Here is a 23,293-nt window from a genome sequence, read left to right as displayed (position 1 = left end):
TCCTGGATGGACTAAAGAAGAGGATCGAGAAGTCAAGAAATAATTGGGTGGATGAGATAGTTCTTATATTATGGGCCTATAGGACTACTTGTAGAGTCACGACAGGAGCAACTCCCTTCATGTTGGCGTATGGGGCAGAAGCAGTAGTTCCAGTGGAGATATCACATTCCTCTCCAAGGATTCAGGCTTTCAATGCCGAGAAAAATGAGGAAGGACAAAGGTTGGCTCTAGACTTAATCGATAAAGTGCGAGATATCAGAAGAAAGCTTCATTCTACTACAACTTAAGGGTTAAAGAAAGGTTCTTTAAACAAGGTGACCTAGTCTTGAGGAAGATAGAAGCTTCTGGGGTAGGACAGAAAGGGAAACTTGCCCCAAATTGGGAAGGGTCGTACAAAGTCAACAGCGTTCAGGGTAGATGAACCTACAAGCTGGAGACTACGGATGGTTTTGAAGTCCCAAAAACCTGGCACGCACAAAACCTGAAGGTTTACTACGTGTAAGATAGTCGAAGTACGATTCTCACTTGTCATTGTGACAAGTAGATTTAAAAGCACCTTGAAGCTTTGTTTGCATAGGATTTTTATTTTCTAGCTCTTATAGATCAGGGTCGAACCCATATTATGTAAGGTTTTGGGAAATCAGACTTGAAATTGAAGAGTTCGAAATTATTTCAACCTATGGATGTTTGAGTTATGATAATACTTGTGTGGCCCATTAAGCCAAGTTTGAATATTAAAGTATCGGAAAAATAAAGGAGAGAATGCAAATAAGGAAAGTGGCATATAAAATAGCCCCGGAGGGTAATAAGTTTTAATACAAACAAAAGTCCAGACACAAGTTAAGGATAAAATTACAGAATAGAAAAACTACTCCTCCATGCGGGAGCCTTCATTCTCTTGCTCCTTATCAGCGCCTTCAGCATCCTTCGCAGGAGAAGTGGGAGGAGAAGCAGTGTTAGGATCCAAGATGCGATCATCTGGCTGAGGGGAGTTGAAGAGGGCGTCTATGATGTCCTCCGACTCAGCCTGCTCGGGACTTATAAAGTCCTTAGGGTCGACTAAGCCCGGGTGCTTCTCAGAAACCGCCTTTACGGCCGCATCCCATCCCTGAGTAAACTGTAGGGAATAAAGATCCTCATCATGAATCTCCATGAGATTCTTAAACTTGTCAGAATCCATGTACTCATCAATGAGCTTATCCTTATCGCTCTTAAGTTTCACCAGCTCGGAATGAGCCTTAGCCAGCTCCTCTTTCTTCGTGTACAGCTTCTTCTCCAGGACCTTGGCTCTCTCTTCCCATTTCTTCATCTCCTTCTCAAACCCATCTGAGGTACCCTTCCAGGACCTAGCCTGGTGGAGGGCCGCCTGGAAGTAGGTATTACTCTGCAAAGAAATATGTATGAGTTAGCACAAGTTCGTTGAAATACGAGAAAGTTAGGATTCAAAGAAAAAAAGAAAAAAGAAAGTTACCGCAGCTTGGGCTTGAGAACCCAGAAGCTCAATAGTCTCGATATCACTTCCCGTAACAATGTCAGTAAAGTCATGGGGAGTGATGGAATGGTACGACCAATCCTTAGCATGTTTGGTGGATCCAACCACCGTATCGCTCCTCCTGAAGCCCCAGTTAGGCCTGAAGGAATGTGCCTTAAGTGGAGGATCCACATCGTTCCCCAACTCGACCACCGGGACATGGGGCTTAAGAAAAGAAGGACCATCAGGTTTGCTCCTGGGGTCCTTGTTTAGCTTGGCCCTCTTCTGGCTGCCTGACTCCCCTTCCTTGGGCCTGTTGACATTATTGATGGCCTCGCAAGCTGAAAAGGAAAGATATAAAGAATATTAAATTGTAGGAGAGATAAAACGTTACAATTAAAGGGAAGGAAAAATGGTTATCCAGTTATAAATTTACCCTTATCACTGGCCTGAGAGAGACCAACTTTCTTCAGAGAAAACTCCTCTACGAGGGTCCAGGTGTCTGTTTTCCCATCATCTGAAATTAAGGCTTGGTAGGCCACCTCCTCCTCATCAGATAATCTGATGCTACCTAGACTCCCATCTGACACTTTGCTAAAGGGCCTACGAAAGAGTGTGGCCCAATCACCCCCAGCCCAGGTCAGCCTCACAAACTCGTCCCTCCATTTGGGGTTATTCTCAACTATGGAATTACTATCGAAGATATGAGGGATTTTGGGCCGTTGACGAATTAAAACCCAACCTGGTTGACTCATGGCGCTATTATAGAATTGGAAAACTTTCCTAAAGACAGCTACGTAAAGAGGAAAATTGTTTCTAAGTCAAAGGACCATAAAACAGATAATGTTCCTCCAAGCGTTAGGAGGGAGTTGACAAGGGTTAATTTGTACATCTGCAAGTAAGCGAGGAATAAATTCATGGAATGGGAACCTGAGACCCGCGGTCAGGGCTCCTCGATAGATAAACAAAGTATCCCCCTCCCAATTACCAGTCCTATCCCCAGGGGCGGCTGGAGTGATCCTAAGGTGGGGTGGAAGTCTGTACAGGGTGTTCATAGACTCTATCCTACCATCTAACTCATGAAAGGTGTTACCATAATTATACGAATCTAACTCAGATAGAGAGGGATATTCATCACCTCTCGAGTTAATCATATCAAGTAGGGAAATATATGGAGATTGAATTTGAATGTTTGTACCTCTCTTAGAGATATTCATCTTCTGTAAATGAGCGAAGTCACGATCCGCCATTGATATGCTTAGGTTGAAGGCTTGAAACCCAGAAAAACCTAAGAAAGGTGGAGCTGTGATGGCTGAGGTCGCCGGAAATCTCCTTCTCAAAGGGAGAACTCTAGAGAGATTTATGAGAGAAAATGAGAAATGTGAAGTGAAGTGAGGATTCTCACTTCACACTACACTTATATAGGCGAAAAGCTCAGAATACGAGGCGTTTCTAGGCCCATTTAGCCAGGCCCAACCTAAAAGCCCATCTACTAGAAATATCAGGAATAATTTAGAAGCTCCTGTGGAAAATGAAGGGTCGAAAATCGACCAGAATTTTAAAATGGTTCGATCAGAGTCCTAATCGACAAAGAAGAAAATCCTAATTGATACTTCAATTGATCAAGAGGGAAGAAACCTATTAAGTTCGATCAGAGTCTAGATCGATGCCAAATAGTATCCTGATCGATACCTCATTCGAACAAGAATGATAAAAACCACTAAGATCGATCAGAGTCCTGATCGACATAGAAGAGGATCCAGATTGATATTTCATTCGATCAGAATGGTAGAAAGCCACCTAGTTCGATCAGAATCCTGATCGAAATCGATCAAGAATTCTGGTCGATTATGCCCATGTTTCAGTCGACTAGAGTGTCACTTTGAAGGGCAGTTCGATCAGAGTCCTGATCGAAATCGATCAGGAATCCTGGTCGATTCCGCATAGATCCTGATCGAAGATCCCGTCGACCAGAATGTTACTTCCTGAGCTAGTTCGATCAAGATCCTGATCGAAATCGGTCAGGAATCCTAATCGATTTTTTATACATCCTGATCGATTTTTTATACATCCTGATCGATTTTAAGGCAGAAAATTAGGGAAAAATCCAGAAATTAAGGATAAATCCTAGAAAATTAGGGAAAATTCCAGAAATTAAGGATAAATCCCAAAAAATTAGGGAAAAATCCAGAAATTAAGGATAAATCCCAGAAAATTAGGGAAAATCCAGAAATTAAGGATAAATCCCAGAAAATTAGGATAAATCCCAGAAAATTAGGGAAAAATCCAGAAATTAAGGATAAATCCCAGAAAATTAGGGAAAAATCCAGAAATTAAGGATAAATCCCAGAAAATTAGGGAAAATCCAGAAATTAAGGATAAATCCTAGAAAATTAGGATAAATCCCAGAAAATTAGCGAAAAACCCAGAAATTAAGGGAAAAATCCAGAAAATTAGGGATAAATCCCAGAAAATTAGGGAAAAATCCAGAAATAAAGGAAAAATCGTTGTAAATGTGTAGGTCGCTCCACACTTTACACAAAAACGAAACTCTGTAAGGGAATGAATAGACTTAACTTTTGTGAAACATAATCAATGTTTCCCAAAAGTTGGGGGCAAATGATAGGGATAAATAAATCCTGATTGTATAAATAAATATTGCAAGGTGTGGGCTGCTAGGCCCAATAAGAAGATGTATGACATTCAGACCAAGAAGGTCAACACATTGATCAGGCCTGATGGACCAGATCGGGCCTGATGGAACAAAGAAGGCCCAAAAGCCCCGATTAAGGAGGAAAACAGCTATTAAGATAAGTCCTAGTGGGGATATAAATCCTTGTAGATTGGCCTCAAGGGGACCTAAAAGGATAAGGAATCAGTTTCCTACTATCTAGGACTCCAAAGTCCATTCTAATTATGAGACTTGCCCACCAAGTCTCCTATACCAAGTCCAATTCAAGGACTCTCAACATCTATATAAGGGGTCTCGCCCCACAAATCAGAACTATGTTTTTTGGCTTGATTCTCTAATTCACAGAGATACGTAGGCATCTCGTAAAGGCAGAATTGAGCTACGAAACACGAGAGCAGCCATTAAAGGCCTTGAGCTCCCGAATCTTACTAATAAATACAGCAAATAATAAACTTAGTTTTTTATCCATAACAAATATGGATATTTTTTAAATTTACAAATCACTGGGACAAACAAGTACTAGTTTATACTTTTATTCAAAAAAAGAAAACTCGTAAAATAATTTATGAACTATCATAAATAATAATGGACTCGTAAAACTCTTTATTCATTTTGCAATAATAATGGACTTGAATTTTGGAAAGTATTTGACAAAATAGTGTCTTTATGTAGTTCTCAGCCTTTTTGTGCTTCTCACAATTTTATTTAGAAAAAATGTCTAGTGAAAATTTGTTAGTAAAAAAGCAAGTTTATAAATATAAGGATAATTTTCAATAACAAATTTACATTACAATAGAAAATCATAAAAAATATTCATTATAACTATGTCAAAGTACATATGGCTAAGCCAAACAACTTATATACTCATAGTACATGGTATATGTAGTGTTACCCACAATTTTAGGTCATTTTTATAATTTCAAATGAAATACACTAAGAACTAAATAAAAATCAACAATAATTTTATAATTTATTTTAATTCTTATGTTTAAATAAACGAAGTGCAATTAGTAAATATTTTTAAAAAGTGCATCAGTTTCCTAATATGTATAATTTGTTTGTCAAAAATTTTATACCTTATACCTATAGAAATTGAACCTGATTAATTATTGTTATGTAAATATTATTTTTTTTATGATAATTAATTTGTGCATGATACTGAAAGGTTTTTATATTTAAATCTTTTGTAGTTGTTTTTTATTATTTTTAGTTATTTGGTACTTATATTACTGTTATTTGAGGTTAGTAGGAAATTTGTATATCATTTTCTTAAATAAAATTTAATTTTTTTGAGAAAATATAATTTTTAACTAAACGTTTTTATAGAATACTTACCACCTAATTTTAAAAATCTAATTTCATTTACTATACAAAATAAATTAGAGTAATATTTATTTACATATATGCTTGTTAAATCAGATTTTTAAAATATAGAAAAAAAATCAAAATTTACCATTTGAAATTCATACTAAAATTAAAAAAATAATTTAAACTATATTGGGATTGTTTTTTAATATATATATATATGACAAGCTACTGTAAAGTATTATGTGTTAACCTAATAACACACTAAATTTACTTATATTGGGTGTTGGGTGTTTCCCGTCTCAGGAAGCTCCCCCAACAACTATTAAAATTCATTTCACCAAACACAATGTTTAAAATGCAATTTCTTAATTCATGGATATGTAGGCTTATTTGGGAAAAATTGTACGGTTGTAAGAACTTATATTTTCAATATAAGAATAGGTTGAGTGGCCATTTTCATCCACACTAAATCAGCTGCTGATGTAATAGCTATAGATGGATAACTATTGGAAAAGAGTTGTTATTTTTATTGAGTCCAATAGTTAATGGTTATAGATCGATTACTATTGGAAAAAAGTTGTTATTTTTATTAAGTCCAATAGAAATATATATAGGTGTGGCACTACTGGTGGTAATTTACTCGTCCAATTGGTGGCACTATTGGCCCTAATCTTAAAATTTGAATTGGAGGTGGCATTATTGATAGTGAAGTTCATGCTAACTTAAGTAGTGTCATTGGTGGCAACTTTAATAATGACAGCAATTCTGGTAGCATTAGCGGTATATTGGGTAGTCTTAGTAGTGGCATTGGTGGTAGCATGTCTAACATCTTTACTGATTACATTGGTGGCACTACAAGTGGTAATAATTGTAGTGAATTTAGTGATATTAATGGTTCCATTTATTGTGGTGCTCTTATTAGTGTAATTGGTGGCATTGGAAGCAGTAATCTTAGTAGGAGAATTGGTGGTGGTATTGTTGGTGTTAGTGTTAAAATTCATGCTAACATAAGCTGTTCCATTGATAGTCACTTGAATTATGGCAGTAGAGGTTGTAAAAATGGTGGTAATTGGTTAGTCTTAGTAGTGGTATAGGTGGTAGCATTGGTGGTAGCTTTATTGGTGGCATCGGTGGTGGCATGGGTGGTTACTTTAGTGGTAACATTTATGATATAATGGTTAGTCTTAGTAGTGGCATTGGGGTAGTGCTGCTTGTAGATTTGTTGGTGGAATTGGTGGTGGCATGGTTGGTTGCTTTATTGGTAGCATTGGTGGTATATTGGTTAGTCTTAGTAGTGGCATTGGTAGTGGCATTGTTGGTAGCTTAACTGGTGGCATGGCTGGTAGCTTTATTGGTAGCATTGGTTATATATTGGATAATATTAATAGTGACAATGATGGTGGCATGGCTCGTTGCTTTAGTTGTGGCACTGGCGGTGCTAGTGGTAGCCTCGATATTGGTGGATTTAGTATTGGTGGTGGTAGTTTAGTTATGGCTTTGGTGGAAACAACTTACTTAGTAGAATTCGGGGTGCTAGTGGTGATATTGGCACTAACTTTAGTGATAGTAACATTGGTTATGGCGGAGGTAACTTTGGTTTTTATTTTTGTAGTTGTTTCAAATAGTAATGATGTTAATGAAATTAATGGTACTCGAGTGATCAGGGATAATGCATATAAATATACTAGTGCCATTGGTTGTATTAACATTCGTAGTGGTGAAAACCTTGATAACTCTGGAAATGGTGGTAGTGCTATCAATATCAGTTGGGGCGTTGGTGATACTAATGCGGTGACATTAATCTGCCTTATAGTATCGATTAACTACCTGCACATCGGCATAAATATCAACATTATTTTTAATTTTGTTGTTTGTCCCACTTTTACAGATCAATGGATGAACTCATATTATGATTGGGATTTCCGACTTGCCTGAGATGTACTTCCCAAAAGCGGCTTAGGATCTCAAAGAAGTTCACAATACTTAGACTCTTTTCTCACTCTAAAAATATTTCGGCTCCTACATAATTATATAACAAAATCCATTTTTCTAATGGTACCTCCATTGGATTAGTTATTAGATTCTTCTAATTACTAATCAAAAAATGGATTTTATTTTACAATTTTGTATGAGCTGAGACATCTTTAGGATGATTAAAGATTCTAAGTCTTCTGAACTTCTGTGAGATCATGAGCCACTTTTAGGAAGTACATCTCATGCAAGTAAGAAATCTCATTCCGAACATGGGTTCATCCATTGATATGTAAAAGTGGGACCAGTAAAAAAATTAAAAATAATGCTGATGTTTATGCCGATGTGAAGGTAGTTGGTCAACACTGTAAGGCCGATTAATGTCACCAGCAACCCATATGATATTGATAGCACTACCACCGATGACACACCGATCAAGGTTTTCACCAGTACCGATGGTAATACATCCAATGACACTAGTATAATTATATGCATTATCCGTGATCATTCGAGTACCATTAATTTCGTCTGTAACAATACTATTTAAAATCACTACCAAAGTTACCGCCGCCACAACCAATTTTACTACTACTAAAGTTAATGCCAATATCACCACGAGCACCCCGAATGCTACTAAGTAAGCTACTTCCACCAAGACAATAACTAAAACTACCACCAATACTAAATCCACCAGTATCAATGCTACCACTTGTACCGCCAGTGCCACAACTAAAGCTATGAGCCATGCCACTACCATTTCCACTACTAATATTACCCAGTATATAACCTATGGTACCAATAATGCTACCACCCATTCCACCACCAATCACAAGTTAAGCTACTAATGCTACTACCAATGCCACTAATAAGACTAAACAATATACTACCAATGCTACCACTAAAGCAACCAGCCATACGTCACCAATAACACTTCTAAAGCTACAAGAAACGCTACCACCAATGCCATTACTAAGAGTAACCAATATATCACCAATATTACCAATAAAGCAATCACCTATGCCACGACCAATGCCACCACTGAAGCTAATAGCAATGCTACCACCAATGCGACTACTAAGACTAACAAATTTACCATCAATGCTACCACCTCTAATGCCATAGTTAAAGTGGTCATCAATGGAACTGCTTAGGTCAGTATGAACTTCAACACTAACACCAACAATACAATCACCAATTTCCCTACTAAGATTGCTACTTCCAATGCCACCAATTGCACTAATTAGAGCACCACGACCAATGCCACCATCAATACCACTAAATCCACTTCAATTATTACCACTTCTAGTGCCACTAATGTAACCACTAAAGATGCTAGACATGCTATCACCAATGTCACTACTAGGACTACCCAATATGCCACTAATCGTACCACCACTGATGTCATTATTAAAGTTGTGACGAATGACACTACTTAAGTTAGCACAACTTGACCACCAACAATGACACCACCAATTCAAGTTTTAAGATTACTACTAGTGCCACCAATTGGACGAGTTAATTACGAGAACCAATTCCACTGGATTCAAGAAAAATAACAAATCCTTTCCCAATAGTTATGGTTGAAAATTATAAGGCAACGTGTTCATGTATTAAAACTATAAGTTCTTACAATCCTACAATTTTTCCCAAACAAACCTACATCTTCTTGAAGTAAAAAAACTTATTTTTAACCTTGTATTTGGTGAAATGAAGTTCAATAGTTGTTATGGAGCTTCCTGACATCGAAAGCTCCCAATATAAGTTAACTTAATGTGTTATTAGGTTAACACATAATACTTAGAGTAGCTTCCCATATATACATTAAAAAATAGGCCAAATATAGTTTAAATTATTATTTCTAATTTTAGTATCAATTTCATATTAGAAATTTCAATTTTTTTTCCTAGTTTACACAAATGTGATTTAACAAAGTGTGCTCCACGTATTATATAAATTAATTGGATGATGATGTACAAGCATACATATAAAAACATATTACTCTAATTTATTTTATATTGTAAATAAAATGAATTTTTAAAAATCACGTGGTAAGCATTGTATTAAAAAATTTAACTTGAAAATTACATTTTCCCAAAAATATTTAATTTTTTTTAATGAGATTATATATAAATTACCTACGAACCTCAACTAACAATAGTATAAGTACAACTAGAGTAGATTCAAGTCTAAAAAATTTTTCACTATAATGCACAAATTAATTTTCATTTATAAATTAATATTTACATAACAACATTTAATGAAATTCAATTTCATAATGATAGGATACAAAGTTTTTGACAAACAAGTTTTACATATAAAAAAAATGATGCAGTTTGTAAAAATATTTACTAATTTCACTTTGTTTATTTAAATATAAGAATTAAAATAAAGGATAAAATAATCGTCGATTTTTATTTAATTCTTAGTCTATTTTATTTGAAATGAAAAAATAACACTATATATACCATATATCCATCACACCATATGTACTTTAACAATGTTATAATGAATATTTTTAAGATTTACAATTCTAATGTAAATTTATTATTGAAAACCATGCTTATGTTTATAAACTTGCTTTTTAACAAAAAAAATTCCAATAGACACATTTTCTAACAAATTTTGTGACAAGCACAAAAAGGTTGAAAAGTACACATAAAGACACTATTTTGTCAAATACTTACCAAAATACAAATACATTATTATTGTAAATGAATAAAAATGACACGTTCACAAATTATTTTTCGAATTTCTTTTTTAGAATAAAAGTATAAATATTAACTTTAATTCAAAAAAAAAATTTAAAAAATATTTAAAACTAGTACTTGTTTACCCCGACGTGTTGTAAATTTAAAAAATATCCAAATTATATGGTTAGTGAATTTATTAATTTCACAGGAAGATGTATTTTACAATGATAGTATTTTATTTAATTTAATTACATAATATGTATATTTCGTAAGGTGTTTAATTTGTAAAATATTACATTTCACTTAGTTATGGTATACATGTTTATTGTTAAAGACGCTAAGCTATTAAAGTTAGATGAACTAATAATCTTTCTTTCACTTGTTTCTTTGCAGCAGGTTGAGAAGAAAGTTTGTAAATATTTTCTCAAGTGGAGGTACATTTTCATTTTTGGAGCCTATTTAGATAAACAATTTACTATATGTTAACTAAAGTATGTTTAATTCGAATCCCTGTGCGAAGGAAGCCGAAGAAGCTATAAAATCAGCACGTCCAAATGGGATGTAACGGGCGGATATGCCTTGTTATCCTTGATCTTCCCGGGTTCACTCAACTTACCTCTAAGAGTAGACAATACCTAGTATAAATATTGGGCCAAGTTTACTATTTTCTTACATAATCATATCTACAATTATATATTCAACAATTACTTGTACATTCATATCTTACCTAAAAGATCAATTACTGATTCGCACACCGAAGGTGAATCGGGGAGTCAAAACCTCACATTCTTCTCCTTGCAGGTCCAACCGAAGATCGTTCGAGTAGAAACTTGGTTCCAATATTTGGCGCCGTTTATGGGAATACGAGAGTAAGTTCTGAGATCTGAGATGATGACAACAAGCAATGATGAACAAGGCCCTCCTAGGTTTCATGATTAGAAAATGAACCGGTGAAAACAGCCTTTGGTCACCTCTCGGAACTTGGAAGCTAATTTTGATAAAGAAGTCAACATCTTTCCAAATCCTGAAGAACAGGGGAAGTTGAAGAAATTGAGGGCTGAGATGGTTGCTAGACAAAGGGGAAAATCAAAATACTGGGAAGAAGTAGAGCAGGTAAAATACAAAAAATGGGAGCCGATGATTTGAAACTCAAAGCGATAAAACTACGAAGCGAATATCTAGAATTTGCGGTAAAAGTGCTATGAGACTCAATAGAAGAAACTGAAGAGGCCAAGAGTTCTCGGAAAGAGAAATAACCCCGGGTTGAGAAAGATGAGTCCACGGACTCTGACTCACACCCTTGGAGAAGGAGGACAAAGGCCGTATTGACTATAGACTCCAAAAACGATGAAGAGGAAGACGACTCTCGAAAAGATTGGAGAAAGCCTTGTTTGGGGAAAAAAAGATTAGTCATGAACCCGTGGTTCTTGAAGAGATTGAAGCCTATCGACTTATACCGGGTGAAGAAAAGTAATTCCAGAAGATGAATGAGTTCAATGGGAGAGGAGATCTCGAAGACCATTATGACAAATATGAGTTTTAGGTGACTGGTATGAGCCATAACTAGACAATGCTTTATAAGATGTTTAAGACTATCTGAAGGGGGCATCGTTGAGGTATAAGTGACTTCGCCCTCGTTCGATCCAAACCTATGAGAAGTTGAAGGGGAAATTTATAAGGCATTACTCACACCTATTCCGAAGGGAAAAAGACACTGAGCGAGTCTCTAGGTGACTACCTAGCCAGACTCAAGGAGGAAGCTAGTATAATCACTAATTTGAACAAGACTAAAGTCATGGTATATCTAACCACTGGATTGGACCCAATCAAAGGTAAAATGCTCATGTCGTCTCTTTATGATTATGCCCAAAGTGCATGAATGATATATATTTAAGAGGTGAGAACATTCGAAGGAGGATGGAGATTTTTGAGGGATACAAGGAGCCCCAAAGAGATAACTGCAACTAAGAGTCATGTCACTACGAATACTCACGAGGATCTAACAAAGACTGAAGGAACGATCATAGGGTTATTGATAAGAAGGAAACAAATCGAGACTTGCAAAGGCAAAGGTATAGAGAATTGACTTTGTTTACACCACTTAACGCGTTGATCTTCGAAATTTTCTATGAAATCAAAGGCGAACCACGCTTCATCCAACCAGCAAAAATGAAGATGGCCGACCACAAGAAGAATACCGATAAGTACTATAACAACCATCAGGATAATGGGGCATAATACTGATGAATGTTTTTACTTGAAGTGGTCGATTGAAAAAATGATCAAGGCCGGAGAACTCAATGAATTTATAAAAATTCAGAGATAAGGAACAGATTACCCGAAGAGAGATATCGGGGAGAGGTGAAGATAATTCCAGGAGGAAGCACCCTCGGACTTAAAAGTATAAATTCCAGGAAATGGTACGCTCATCAAGTTTATATTTAATACTAGTTTAGCCCTGCTAGACAGACTGTGTCTCTTTTCTTCATCAAAGAGGAAATACGAGAATGTCATATACCCCCATACATATTCGCTGGTAATCCACCCTGTCATCGAGAAAAATAAGATATGGAAAGCTTTAGTCGACGGAATGAGTTTGGTCAATATCTTATTTTATCGGATGTATACCAAGATGAACCTAGTCGGACAAAAGATGGAGCCATGCCATGAGGCACCTCTTGAGGTTGTCGGCAGACAGCATATACCTTACAAATGTTTGATTATTTTACCCATTTTTATCGGTAAAATATCCATATATATAATCACAAGGCCTTTAGACAAATCGATCACCTACTTGAACAAGTTCTGCAACCAAATACCTTGTGTGGTTATTGTCATTGCCGCCATGAATTCGGCCTCGCACGAAGACAAATCAACACATATTTATTCCTCCGACATTCATGTTATGAATTTTTATTCAAGTAGAATGCCATGTGAGATGTAATTTTTTGTTCATGCACACTTCATGCATGATCACTATCTGAGTAGCCACTTACCATATAATTCCCATCTCCTTGTACATATACCCATAAACCATCCATATTTAGGAGTGTCTTTGATGTTGCGTAAAATCCTCTACACAACATTGTAGTGTAACTTAGCAGGCCTATTCATATACCTTCTTTAAACCCCCATATAATATGAAATATATGGATGGGTATATATAAGGCACCTTAACTCGTCAATGATACTTTTGTACAAGGTGGAATCCGCTAATTTACCACCTTCATATTTTTCTATATGTACTTTGGAATCTATATGATATCTATTTGGTTTATAAGTTAGCATTTTCGCCTTTTTCAAGATCTTTTTTCCGTAAGCTATTTTTCTGATCTCTGTGAACCCTTTTTCGGTTTACCTCCAAACCAAGGTAGTATGCCCGCTTTTGTTAAGAACCATATCAAACTCACTCTCCATCTACTTCTTAAACTTCAAAATGTTTCCAATACTAGATTGTAACACCCCAACCCCAAATCGAGGAGATTTGGGACTTATGTTTAGTTTATAGGACAAAGTACGTAATCATCGTGCTTTCGGTCAAAGCTATAAAATATATGTCAGGTATAACACTTTATTTAGTGTCATATCTTCTTGCCCTGTTCCTGCAAATTTGCGCTTCAGTGAGGCAACTTGAATTCATACCCAGCCTTTGTTTATTCCCTTGTGTAATGATTATTTGTAAGAATATATGTTTCTAGCTTCCTGGACTATTTTTCCCGTCACATAATTGATTAGTGAGGTCTAAACACTTCGTATACTTCGAGAGGTCTAAACATTAAGCACACTTCAAAATGAGACACTCAGGATTTCCACTCAACCTGATATCTTTCCTAGCATTAGTATATATCGATTATGTTTAAAGATTAGTTATAACAAAATATGGTACAATAAATATGGTACAATCTTACTGTGGCATTGTATACATTTTTTCTATATTGAGTGCTATGTATTATCATGTTTACGTTCTTATGCACAATTGTAATCATCGACCATAAAAAATACATACCTATTTACGGCCAAAATTGGGGGAGATATCATGCCACAAAGATCATGATTTATCAGTTCTACTTCATTCCTGCCATAAATCCTGAATGTATGTGAATGATTATTTCACTTGTTTCGACAACAAAACCATCGCAGTTCGCCTTCGGTTGAAAAAGTTTTTGTAGACCTCATGCCATTCTCTTATTTGACATTCTGTGTAAACCTTGAAAATTCACACGACCCAATCTTGAGTGCCCATGTTAGCTCCTCTTCCTTTGACAACAGACACATAATTGCACTTTTCAATGACAATTTTGTACAATGTGTTTTCTATAGAGGCGAAGACAAAGTATAGAGGCGTGCATTTATTATAGAGGTGAAGACAAAATATACCATATAAATGAATAGTGAAGGAAAATAAGAATAAAATATTTTGCAATAAAATAAATTTGAAAGTATATTACCCGCATGAATTTGAGAACACTGGTGAAGCTTGGAATGTAAATTTCCCGAGCATTTTCTTCATTGTCTATAGAAAAATTTTATAACATACGTAAGAATTTTGAAAAACAATGTTTAAAATCAGTTTAATAGACTAAAAAAATTAGATTAGTTTGTTAGAGGGTAATTATAACACCCCAAGCAACTAAGTTTTGAATCACATTCAATCCATATCTGAAAAAAGCAAAGTTATATATGAATCAAGATTAATTTTTAATAAGGGAATTGTCTCAAACAGGATAAATAACTTGATAGTATTCACACACAAAACTAATCTAACTATATATGGCCACACCACAACTGTAGGTCTATCTATATATTATTCATCTAGTTTGGATATTATCCATCTAAATGAATTCAATACATATATTTAGCCATGGCTTATCCTTAATGATTCACATAATTAATTTTGGCCATTAATTTCCTTTACTTAATAAAAAATTTTGAGGAAAATCTACAAAGTACTAGGTTGTATAATTCTTCTTAGGAAATTAGTGATGGTTTCTCTAAACTTTAGTTTATTAAAAAAATCCTTTGTAACCATTACAACATGACAAACACAAAGAAGCAAAAACTTGAAATTGGTATCATCTAGACATGGAACCTCATTAGTGAATATAAGAAATTAAGCATTACAAAAGTTTCATAACTATATATAAAAAGTGGTGATTACATTCAATTCCCACTAACTCATATAATAAGCTAGGTTCTTGTTAAGGCGTTCTTATTAGGTGACTTCTAGATCAAGATGGGAAAACATATACCTTCTAAAGGTAAAATTAGTTTTGAGAGATCATAAAATTATTAGTGCATCAATGAACAACTTTTAAAGGATTACAAGAATATATTGTAATTCACACTTAATAAGACACTTTTACGGTAGGATTAGTGCATCAATATATAAGATGTAAACAAACCTGGGATTTATCACAAAATTGGGTAATGAACCAGAAAGTCCCGTAGCTCTGCTGCACAAGTCTTTTACGGTAGGATTAGTGTATTGAAATGAAGATTTTTTATGGCTCGGTTGAAATGAGGCTCCACATACGGGAGAAAACCATATTGTGAAAAAATTTAGGGTATTGAGTTGTTTGTTGGAATTAGATGTTAGATCCAATTTAAAATATAGTGGGCTTATTTTAAGATTACCAAAGTATACTAATAAGAATTAGGATGTGTTGTAAGTTGGGTTCTTTTGTGATGTTATTGGCCCATAAGCCAAAAAGAACAAATAAATTTACCTACACTCCTGTTCTATCTACACTCAATTCTTGTATTCTTAAACTTACTATTTAATATTTTATTTAAATATTCTATATTTATCATTACAACAAAATAGGGCATTTACGACGGCCAACTTACGACGGAAAAAAATGTGCGCCCAACTTACGACGGAAAAAAATGCGCGCCCAACTTACGACAGAAAAAAGCAAAACGTCGTAATTATTTACGACGAAATACAAAACCTTCGTAAGTTTAGTATTTTATTAATAAAATTATGCACGACACGATTAAACAAAAGTGAAAATAATTTGACGTTGCGACGATTTAAATATTTCGTCGTAAGTTAATTATTTTTATTAAAATTTTAAATTGAAATTGAATAAAAAAATATTTTATCTAAATTTACAACAGAATATTTGCGACGGAAAAAATCGGATCGTCAAATTTACGACGGAAATTAAAATTCGTCGTAAGTTATCAAAAAGGAAAATTTAACTTTTTTCCAAAAAAATTGGTGGGAAAATAAAAAACATTTGAAATTGCGACGATTTGAACATTTCGTCGTAAGTTAAATATTTTTATTAAAATTTAACTTGAAATTAAATGAAAAAAATATTTTCATCTAAATTTACGATGAAATATTTGTGACGGAAAATATTGGAACATCCAATTTACGACGAAAATTAAAATTCGTCGTAAGTTATCAAAGAGGGAAATTTAACTTTTTTCCCAAAATTTGGGCGGTAAATTTGACTGTTCTAAAATTTTGCAGATAATAATTTATGACGGATTCCGTCGTAAATTAGCACATGAATTTTGATAATTTTAATTTTTAAAAAATATTATTTCATGATCCAACCATATTAATGTCAGCATTTATTTGTTTGGGTGACATTTCAAGAATTTCAGAAAAAAATTATTTTTTTTGCTAAAATATTTTAATATAAAACATTGATCATATCACTAATATATATATATATATATATTGTCATCCATACCGTTGAACCGATGAAAAATATTTTTAAAATAATCGAACCACAAATTCAGAACTAAAAACTAGTTAGTTGTCCTAGTCAAACTGATGTTTAACTCTTAAAATGTCAAACCAAATAAAATTATTTTGATATAAAATTTTGGTTATATCACTAATATATATATCTATTGACATCCACATGTTTAGATTGTTGAAAAATATTTTTAAAATAATCGTAACACTAATTCAGGATTCAACAATAGTTAGATGTATTAGTCAAACAAATGCTTGACTGTTAAAATGTCAAACCAAATAAAATTATTTTGATATGAAATTTCGGTTATATCACTAATATATATATCTATTGACATCCATACGGTTGGATCGATGAAAAATATTTTTAAAATAATCAAACCACAAATTCAGAACTAAACACTAGTTAGCCGTCCTAGTCAAACTGATGTTTGACTGTAAAAATGTTAAACCAAATAAAATTATTTTTATTTGAAATTTTGGTTATATCACTGATATGTATATCTATTGACATCCATCCAGTTTGATCGATGAAAAATATTTTTAAAATAATCGAACCACAAATTCAGAAATAAACACAAGTTAGCCGTCCTAGTCAAACTGATGTTTGACTGTTAAAATGTCAAACAAAATAAAATTATTTTGATATAAAATTGTGGTTATATGACTAATATTTATATATATTGACATCCATACGGTTAGATCGTTTAAAAATATTTTTAAAATAATCGAACCACAAATTCAGAACTAAACATTATTTAGTCATCTTAGTCAAACTGATGTTTGACTGTTAAAATGTCAAATCAAATAAAATTATTTTGATATGAAATTTTGGTTATATCACTAATATATATATCTATTGATATCCATCCGGTTGGATCGTTGAAAAATATTTTTAAAATAGTCAAAACACTTATTCAAGATTCAACACTAGTTAGCTGTACTATTCAAACTGTTACTTGACTATTAAAATGTCAAACCAAATAAAAATATTTTGATATGAAATTTTGGTTATATCACTAATATATATATCTATTGACATCCATCCGGTTGGATCGTTGAAAAATATTTTTAAAATAGTCGAAACACTAATTCAAGATTCAACACTAGTAAGTTGTACTATATAAACTGTTGCTTGACTGTTAAAATGTCAAACCAAATAAAAATATTTTAATATGAAATTTTGGTTATATCACTAATATATATATATGTTGACATCCATACGGTTAGATCATTGAAAAATATTTTTAAAATAATCGTAAGACTAATTCATGATTCAATACTAGTTAGCTGTACTAGTCAAGCAAATGCTTGACTGTTAAAATGTCAAACCAAATAAAATTATTTTGATATGAAATTTCGGTTATATCACTAATATATATATCTATTGACATCCATACGGTTGGATCGATGAAAAATATTTTTAAAATAATCAAACCACAAATTCAGAACTAAACAGTAGTTAGCCGTCCTAGTCAAACTGATGTTTGACTGTTAAAATGTCAAAATAAATAAAATTATTTTGATATAAAATTTTGGTTATATCACTAATATATATATCTATTGACATCCATACGGTTGGATCGTTGATTTTTCTTTTTTAAATAATTGAAACACAAATTCAGGATTAAACACTAGTTAGTAAACTCATGCTTCAATGTTAAAATGACAAACCAAATAAAATTATTCTAATATAAAACTTTGGATATATTACTAATATATATATATATATTTATTTATTGACATCCAAACAATTGGATCGTTGTAAATTAAAATTTTAATTAGTTAATTAAAATTTTAAATGTATCTAAAGATGGAAAAACTCTTTAATTAATTAATTATATTTTGAAACTAATTAAATTAAGTACTTTTTTTTGCCTAGAAAAAGAAAAAATTTATATATATTTAAAATAGACTCAACTATAATTTTATTTTCATTGAAGGGATTGCACGTACTAAATATTGTGAAATTTCTAAGTGCCGCGTAATGTGACCATTTCCTTTTTCTTTTTCCCCCGACCCCTCTTTGTTATATCTTTCTGAAGGCCTTCTCGCCCTCTCTCGGGCCTCCGTCTTCAAACCCTAGCACTATCGCCACACTCTCATCTCTTATAAACCCACTATTTCATTCTCGAAAGCCCTAATTTTTATTTATTCTACCTGAATTTGAGGTAAACTGTGTTTATTTTTTCTCAATTTCATTTCTTATTCTTTTTGTAATTTGATTGATAATGATTGTAATTGATAAGTTTGGAGAAGATGTTGGATGAAGAGATAGATGAGGTGGAGTTGGATCTGTCCTCTCCGATGGGCAGAAGCTTTAAGAGAAATTTCAGGGCGATTGGTAAGTACATTCTTAAATTTGTGCATAATTTCTTGGCGAGTACATACTTAAATTTGTGCATAATTCAACATCCCACTATAAGAAGATTGATGCTCGGAAGGCAAAACTCTTGGCTCAGTTAGCCTTTAGCTTATTTTTTTATACATAAAAGTTGATGTGAAATAATTTCTGATTTAAATTTGGTTGCAGGGGTTTATGAAAGGCACCTTACAAGGGAGTTTTGGATGCAAAAAGATCGTTAATGGTAGACAGAATTTATTGCTGTCAGCTAAGAAATTTGAACTTAATTGCCTTAGAGACAAAGAAATGGATGTGAAAGCATCATCATTAGACGAGTATGTGAAAGCATCAGCATCAGCATCAACATCAGCATTAGACTCAACTATAATTTTATTTTCATTCGACAAGTATACCTCTTTACCAGACAGCTACTTACAAGCAGGTAACTTGAGTTCTAAGATCATGCCGACACTTTTGTTTATGAATCTATGTATATATTTTATGCCAAATTTCAGGGCAGAACTTGCAACAAGGACTTGTGTATGTGAGCACGCTTGTGTTGTATAGGCAAATACATTTTCAGTTTTTTAGTCACTTGCATTTGTTTAAATTGATTGTAATGCTTCAAGAAATATTAGTTTGATTGCATACCTAATTCTACAGTCTGCTATATATATTTTATATGATTGGAGTCTCGAAAGGAACTTTATATGCTTCACAGGTTTTTTGCATATTTTGACTTCAGCAAAGGCACTGACTTTGAATATATTTTGCAGCCTAACGCTGTCGAATATGGTCCCTATGACTACACTAGAGGAGGAAATCCAACAAGGGATGCATTGGAAAGGTTTTATATGTGTTGGATACATAACATATATTTCATTGTTATGTACTTTACCTGTTAAGCATGAATCTTTTTTTATTCTCAGCATCTTGGCAAAACTTGACAAGGCTGAAAGAGCACTTTGCTTCAGCAGTGGAATGGCTGCTTTGGCTACTGCAATTCATCTTGTTGGAACTGGTGTTTTTCCTTCTCTTTGCCTTTAATATTAAATATGTGCATATCCAATACTTCTCTAAATTTCTGGCTAAAAGGTCAATAACACGCTTGTGGATACGAAGCTCAAATATGTCCGACGTGGTTGTTCCTATAAATTTCGGAATAAACATGTCAAAAATAGAATATCAAATAAAAAATGTATAATTTTATAAGTAGGAGTATATCACTGCATAATATGATGTATGGTTAGTGTGTTAACACAACATATACAAGTGTGTACCAAAAAACAAGCCTGGTTCTTCAAATTGCCTGAATAAAGGGAACTTTATATGACAATTTCTTCATTTCTACAGCACAAGCAGGATGTGCTCATCCAATCAAGAAAGGATAGCAGATCCATAATAAAATACAACTTGGTCTGTGATTAGAATGTACCTATAGGTGTCACAAACTCCATTTATAACAAAAAAAGAGAGAGAAGGGTGAAGAATGAAGATTGGTCGAGGTAAGTACATACTTAAATTTCTGCATGTAAATTTAATGTAGATTGTTTCAGGAAAGTTTCAGTAGCTTTTTCTTTGATTCTCATCTTAATGTGATGCATTAATCTGCTATCCTAGAATATAAATAGTTGTTTTTGTCAGCAGAATGAGCACAATTTAACTTTTTATCTTTGTGATCATGGGAGTTAAAGACTTCACGATACTCGAAGAAATCTGAAGAGACGTTGATATTGTTGTTAACATAGCTGCTACAACTAACTTCGACGAAAGGTCTCTATTATCTTGTACCTATATTACTCATTTCGTTATCAACTTTTTTAATATAAGTATAGTCTATAGATATATTATATGTTATTGCCACTCTCTCCATTTCTTATTAATTTTATTTATATTTCAGAAATTAATTTATACTACTCTGAATAATATTGTATAGCTTATAATTTCCTTGTTGACGTAGATGTGATGCTTAATTTCATAATATATATGTACGAATAATCACTAGTCTATATGTACATAGGTATTTCTATTAACTTGATTGTTGAAATGTTGGATATAGGTATGACATTTCACTAGCTCTAAACATATTTGGAGCAGAACATGTGTACAACTTCGCCCTCAAGTGTAGCAACATGAAGTTGCTTCTGCATGTATCCACTGGTAATTAACTGTGTGTTGAGTAATTTTCAATTTCCTATAATGTGTTACATCTAAAATACCTGTATTGATGGCCTGCAGATTGTAACTAATGGTCCTCCTATTGATTTAAATTAGAAAAAAGTTTACGAGACTGATTTATATAGATAAATGTAACGTATGATTGTTGCAGCATATGTTTGCGGAGAAAAAAGTGGACTCATAATGGAGGATCCATATAAAATGTGGGAGACACTTAACGGATAAGGAGGACTCGACATTTACAAAGAGAAGCAAATAATTGAGGATGCACTCTCTCAGCTCAATCACGAAAATCCTTCCAATGAAACTATTATCCTAGCCTTGAAGGAGTTGGGGATCCAAAGGTAATTTACGTAATTTGCTTAAATGTAGGTCACCAAACTGTAGTCAATTAGTGAGGTAGCTTACGTTAGAGTCATTATTATATTTTCTTGAGGAATAAATTAATTAAAATAGAGGGGTATGAAATGTTGTCTGTCAAGCGCATCAGGGATAGATGAAAACATTAATATATATTTACTATATTGTACTTATTGGTTACCAATACATGAAGAATTAAATTTTACAACCATAAAAACATAATATCCTGCCCAACGTCGAGGAGAAAGATCTCTCAAATATATCCAACAATTATTGACTGCGATTCGTATATACGATAAGTCCCCATATTACATAATACTTCTAGCCTTCTAGGAGTATATATTATCATTGCCACGGTATATTTAATTCACAGCCTAGCCATCAAAAAAAGTAATTAATTATTGGAGTAGTAGCCTTCTAGTCAATGTTTTGGATCAGTAGGAAATGATGGGAAATAGAGATAGGTACTTTGTGGTTTAAAGTCTTTTCTACCCTCAGATTTGTTGTGTCTATTTATGGCAATAGAGTTGGGGTTTATTTGAAATGATAAGAAAATTGCCTAACAAAATGATACTAATATTTTTGTAAATTTTGGTTTGAAAGATTTGATGTAACAATAGGATTGATGTAAAAGTGGATATTTTGCTTGAATTATTAACAGGAAAGAAAATTGTGTTGGACGAAATGTGCCCCACTGTCTTGTTCGGGAGTGCCACGCCGTAAGACGAAGAGAAGAATAAGGGTTTGCGGATGAACATGCCTGGTTTCGGGAGTTATTAGTTCATGTAAAACTTAGCATGCATTCTGATTCTAGTTTATATACACAAACAGAATTCGGCCATGAGGTTTATGGTTGATATAGTGAATATCAACCTGCTATTTCTAGCATTATAATTTGTAAATACTGCCAAATGATATTTGGTTAATTTTAACTAGATGCTGAGGAAATGTAAAAATCTAGTTAATTTGTGATTACGGAAGAAAATTCATAGATGTTTCTAAATTTTGATTTATTCAATTGCGTGGATGATTGCTTGTTATTTGATTTTGGTTTCGGATTGGATTGAGCTACGATTGTATGTAGATCGGTATTTGTGATTGTACAGGTTTAGGATCCAATTTGAAATCCGAAAAGGCTGAAAACTGGAAAATCAGTATTTGGTTATTCTGGAAAACAAACTTACGACAGTTGTTCTTCATACATTCCATCGTAATTATTCTCGTAAAATAAACTTACGACGGCTGTTCTTCGTATATTCCGTCGTAATATAGCCATTTTCATATTTAATTTTTGTTTTGATTTTTTATTTTCCAAGCTTGTAGGCCCCACATTCTAAAATACGACATTTTTTCTGTCGGAAATTTCTAACTTACGACGCATTTTTCCGTCGTAAAATTATGTTTTATCTTATTAAAAGTGGGTCCCGTAAAGTAATCTCCGACGTTTTTTCCGTCGTAAGTACAAAACTTACGACATTTATTTTTCGTCATATTTTGGTATCTTACGACGATATATTCCGTCGTAAGTAGATTTATTATTTTATTGAATATGAGGGCCCTACTT

At 33.5% G+C, this 23,293-nt stretch overlaps 1 protein-coding gene across 5 annotated transcripts; it reads left to right on the top strand.

Moving 5' to 3' along the window:
• The first annotated feature begins 18,842 nt into the window (after positions 1-18,842).
• LOC141664115 (uncharacterized) lies at positions 18,843-22,803 on the top strand. 5 transcript variants are annotated; one of them, XM_074470016.1, is made up of 9 exons: positions 18,843-19,018; positions 19,107-19,191; positions 19,381-19,633; positions 19,968-20,038; positions 20,121-20,212; positions 20,545-20,696; positions 20,839-20,964; positions 21,251-21,351; positions 21,521-21,713. In XM_074470016.1, the coding sequence occupies exons 2-4, from the start codon at positions 19,126-19,128 to the stop codon at positions 19,970-19,972; spliced, it is 324 nt and encodes a 107-aa protein (XP_074326117.1). In that variant the 5' UTR covers positions 18,843-19,018; positions 19,107-19,125; the 3' UTR covers positions 19,973-20,038; positions 20,121-20,212; positions 20,545-20,696; positions 20,839-20,964; positions 21,251-21,351; positions 21,521-21,713. The 5 variants fall into 5 exon arrangements, 4 of the variants coding, with proteins under 4 accessions (XP_074326117.1, XP_074326116.1, XP_074326118.1 ...); XM_074470015.1 differs by having other exon boundaries at positions 19,097-19,191; XM_074470017.1 differs by lacking the exon at positions 18,843-19,018 and having other exon boundaries at positions 19,051-19,191; positions 20,886-20,964.
• Positions 22,804-23,293: the final 490 nt, after the last annotated feature.

Source organism: Apium graveolens, chromosome 6 (assembly GCF_009905375.1).
Source record: "Apium graveolens cultivar Ventura chromosome 6, ASM990537v1, whole genome shotgun sequence".
Classification (NCBI taxonomy): Eukaryota; Viridiplantae; Streptophyta; class Magnoliopsida; order Apiales; family Apiaceae; genus Apium; species Apium graveolens.
This window is presented reverse-complemented; position numbering and strand designations above follow the sequence as displayed.